The sequence below is a fragment of the Galeopterus variegatus genome, unplaced genomic scaffold (assembly GCF_000696425.1).
Source record: "Galeopterus variegatus unplaced genomic scaffold, G_variegatus-3.0.2 Scaffold10165, whole genome shotgun sequence".
Classification (NCBI taxonomy): domain Eukaryota; kingdom Metazoa; phylum Chordata; class Mammalia; order Dermoptera; family Cynocephalidae; genus Galeopterus; species Galeopterus variegatus.
Window position 1 is genome coordinate 29927 of NW_007736276.1, and position 3738 is coordinate 33664.

Consider the following 3738-nt stretch of genomic DNA (forward strand, 5'->3'; position numbering starts at 1 on the left):
GTTGCCCATCAGGACCACCAGGTGCATCAGCAGGATGAGCACAAAGAATATCTTCTCCAGCTTTGGGTGGGCTGAGAGCCCCAGGAGAATGAACCCCAACACAGGAGAGGTCTCGTTGGCTTTTTCCATGTGATATACCTCTGTCACTGGCAAAGTACAAAGCAGTACATTAGGCTTTCTTGGGAAGAGTCTTAGGCATCCGGGATGTGGTAAAGTTTCTGCTGCATAATAGGAGAACTTACGTGTGCAAGAGAAAAACGACCGAAAGAGACAGAAGGGGGTATTCCCTAGCTCCTAGAAGAGAGAAAGTCAGAGCTGGACCCACACTGTGTGAGGCTCTCAAATGTGCCAGCTGTGTGTAAAGGGGTTCTCTGACATTGCTGCACCTTCTCAGTGCTCATAAAGGTGACTGAGGCCTAGAGAGAGGAAGTGACCTGTCTGAGTCTTTTGAACAAGTTGGCAACAGATGCAGGACTTGAACCCAGCAGAGCTAATCCCTGGAAGGAGAGTTTTTCCTGTGCATTATGATAAACAGCTGAAAAATGCTATGAATTATTTCTCTTTAATGTAAATTTATAGAAATTTCATTTAATTTGGGTTTTCATAGATTCTCAGAGAGGAAAATCCCCAAGCCAATCCAATTATTAAATCTAGTGAATGGTCGTGCTTCTTCAAACTTTGATTACTTATGGGAGGAACTTATATAACTGTGAATTCACGTCCACAGAGAATCGAGCCTTGGTAAAGGCTCAGGCATAAAGAGAATTGTTTCTTCATTCTGCTCACTATTAGCAACGTAGCCTCACCGTCGTTAGCTTAGAGTCTGCCTATTACAGATATATATTTATAGCAATGTGTGCAGAGGTCGAACAGCTTGGAACTTTAGTAAGCCAACAAGTGAATTGATCGGAGTGACTGAGCTCACACTCCGGAGTAACACTATGCAGCTCACTCAGCAGTTAGCTCAACTCTTAACCACACTTTAACTACAGTTATGAGACAGTAGGGTATAGGCCATTAACTTCCAATTCCGTCTCATAGGACATTGGTAAAATTCTTAACCCGAAGTGGCCAGGAATGTTTTCTCCTTGTCCTTTTGTGTTTATATTTTGTGTAATATTCTGGATGTCTGACCCTACTCTGTGTTCCTCACAAGCACTTAGCTTATAGGAAGACTTGTACGGAGAGGATTTCCAGTCTCTACATTTAGAGTCCCCATTGATCATATTCCTATAGCTCCTTCTTTATTGAAATGGCTCTGTATGTGTGTGTAGGAGTGGATGGACCCCGGGGCCTTACCCTCGGCCCCCAGTGCAGTGCTGCAAGCGTCTCGGTTCACCTCGGTGGCTGCTTCACCCTTCGCCTTGAGTTGTAACAACCAAAAATGTTTCCAGACATGGCCAAATGTTTCCAGGATGAATTGGTGCATAAAAAATTGTGCCCATTAGAGAACCATTTACCTCGCCCAGCAGAAGTCTCCCCCATGATGCCACCATGGGTTGGATGGCATTTTCTGTGCAATGCTGTTACCCTTCCCCATCCCTCAGTACAGCACATGAGGGTGTTCCTGATGGCTCAGTGCAGACACACCCACACTGGGTGCCCCACCATGAACTTCTGCCCCCAATTATCTCTCATTCCTTCCGGGGGATCTCCCACCCACTCCGGAAAATGAAAAAGTAAATATTATAGTCATTGTCACAAACAAGATTCAGTAGTGATAAAGAGATGCTGTGGTTGCAGAGGCCAAGGAAAGTGGCTTCTGTTAGGGAAGCCACCCTGTCCACTCCCACCTGATAAATCTATGCACACAGAAGCTTCAACCCATGAATAATGTGGTATGGACACGAGTGATGCACAGGATCTGACCTGCTGGAGAGCTGCATCTGTGTGAGCCGCAGTGCCTGTCACTTAAATCGTGCTGAATAAGTTTGTTCAATTGGAATGATCTAAACAGCTGGGCAGACTCTGCCCCTGGAGACCAGAGCTGATGGCACTACCCCTACCTGTGTGATGGATATTTTCTGTAGCTTGAGCAAGTCCCTTCTTCTTAGGCCTCAGTTTCTCCATGTGCACCAGGAGAGGGCTGAACCACATGCTTCCCAGGGCATCCCAACTGTGAGGGCTTTCGTGGACTGGCCGGTGCTGTCTCAGCAGGCAGGGAGCGGTCCTGGCGAAGGCGGCTGCCCACTTCTTTGGGTGTGGGGTGTGTGTGCGTGTATATTAAGGGGACATCTGATTCTTGGCTTTCCATCAAGGATCATTCAGCAGGAAATAGGGCTGTGTCAGGCTTTGGAGGGGAGCTCAGGAGGGAAGCAAAGAGCTCTGGCCCCTGTAGCAGGAAATGAGGGAGGTGGGAGGGCAGCCAGGGAGAGCCAGGAGGAGGGGAAGGATTTACCTTGGTGGATGCATCCTGCGGGTTCGCAGCCTCAGCTTGCCTCAGACCCGGCTTGGCTTGTGGTCTCCTCCTGACCTGTCTGTGGAGCCAGCAGGCAGCTGAGAAACAGGAGGCAATGTGGTGTAGTAAAAAGAGCCCCAGACCCTCTCATACAGACTTTCTGGACAGCAATTTGCCTAGCTAAAAATTTTAAAAACCTGCCTATCAGTTGCCTCAGCAATTCCACCTCTAGGAAACAAGACTAAGGGAGGAGGGCCAGTATCTCTTAATAACAGTATTCATCACAGCAGTATTTTTGAGTGAAAATAAAAAAACAATATAACTCTCAATCAATAAATGCCCAAGTAAGTCACGGCATTTTATACAATGGAATATCTGACATTAAAGTCTTGTTTATAATTTTTATATGATAATATTATTACACTATAATAATAAATTAAATGGCAAAAGTAACATTGTCATCATTAAAAACAACATTGTTATAATCATAACACTTTTATATGATAATATTATTACACTATAATAATAAATTAAATGGCAAAAGTAACATTGTCATGATCATTAAAAACAACATTGTTATAATCATAACACGGTTACAATCTCGATTAGGTAAACAATATGTGTGGATAAAAAATGACTGGAAATTAATTATAGCAAAATCAATAGGAGCAGGGCATTCCTCTTGGTACCTCTTCAGAATTCCCCCAATTTTCTCTTAATACCATGGGCACAAGTTAGTTTGTATTCAGAAGAAAAAAAATAATCTCAGCATTCATGAAAAGAGAGAAAATTGGAAAGAACCAGCCACAGATGGGAAATGGAGAGACAGAGGGTTTGGGTGCCAGCCTACCTGTCACCCTCCACCCCTAGGAAGTTCCATGTCCCTCTGAGCCTCCCGCAGAGTGGGGATGGGATCCCTGCCAGCTGTGGGGTCAGAGCGGCAAGGGCAGGGCGGGGACTTGGTCAGCGGAGTCTGGAGAGCTCCCTACCTCAGCTGCTCCTCTCTGCTCCAGCAGCAGCTGCTCAGGACCAGTTGCAGCTGGAAGTGTTCTTGGAATACAGGCAGGGCGAGCAGGAAAGCACGTTTTAGGGACGTGCTCTGCAGAGGCAGTGCTACCACCTCTGTCCCTGGCCAAGCCCAGCTCTTCCCATCTGCTTTCTTCTTGGTGGCCACTTCCTTAAGTCTCCTGATCCCAGACCTGATTATCAACTCCCCACTGTACCCCAGACCAGTCCCTGGATGCCAGAGAAAGACCCCCAACACTGCCTTGCCTGACTTCTCTTATCTTTGAGACCCTCTTTCTTCCTTGTCCTTCTAAATCCTTGTGGAAACTTTAGCC

The 3738-nt window shown here is 46.2% G+C and overlaps 1 protein-coding gene across 1 annotated transcript in view; it reads right to left on the bottom strand.

Moving 5' to 3' along the window:
* LOC103609837 (olfactory receptor 2S2-like) overlaps positions 1-129 on the bottom strand; it is a 2649-nt gene extending 2520 nt beyond the window's left edge. Inside the window, exon 1 of the mRNA XM_008594111.1 lies at positions 43-129. Within this exon, the coding sequence (XP_008592333.1) occupies positions 43-129 (87 nt within the window). The remainder of the gene's footprint in view (positions 1-42) is intronic.
* Positions 130-3738: the final 3609 nt, after the last annotated feature.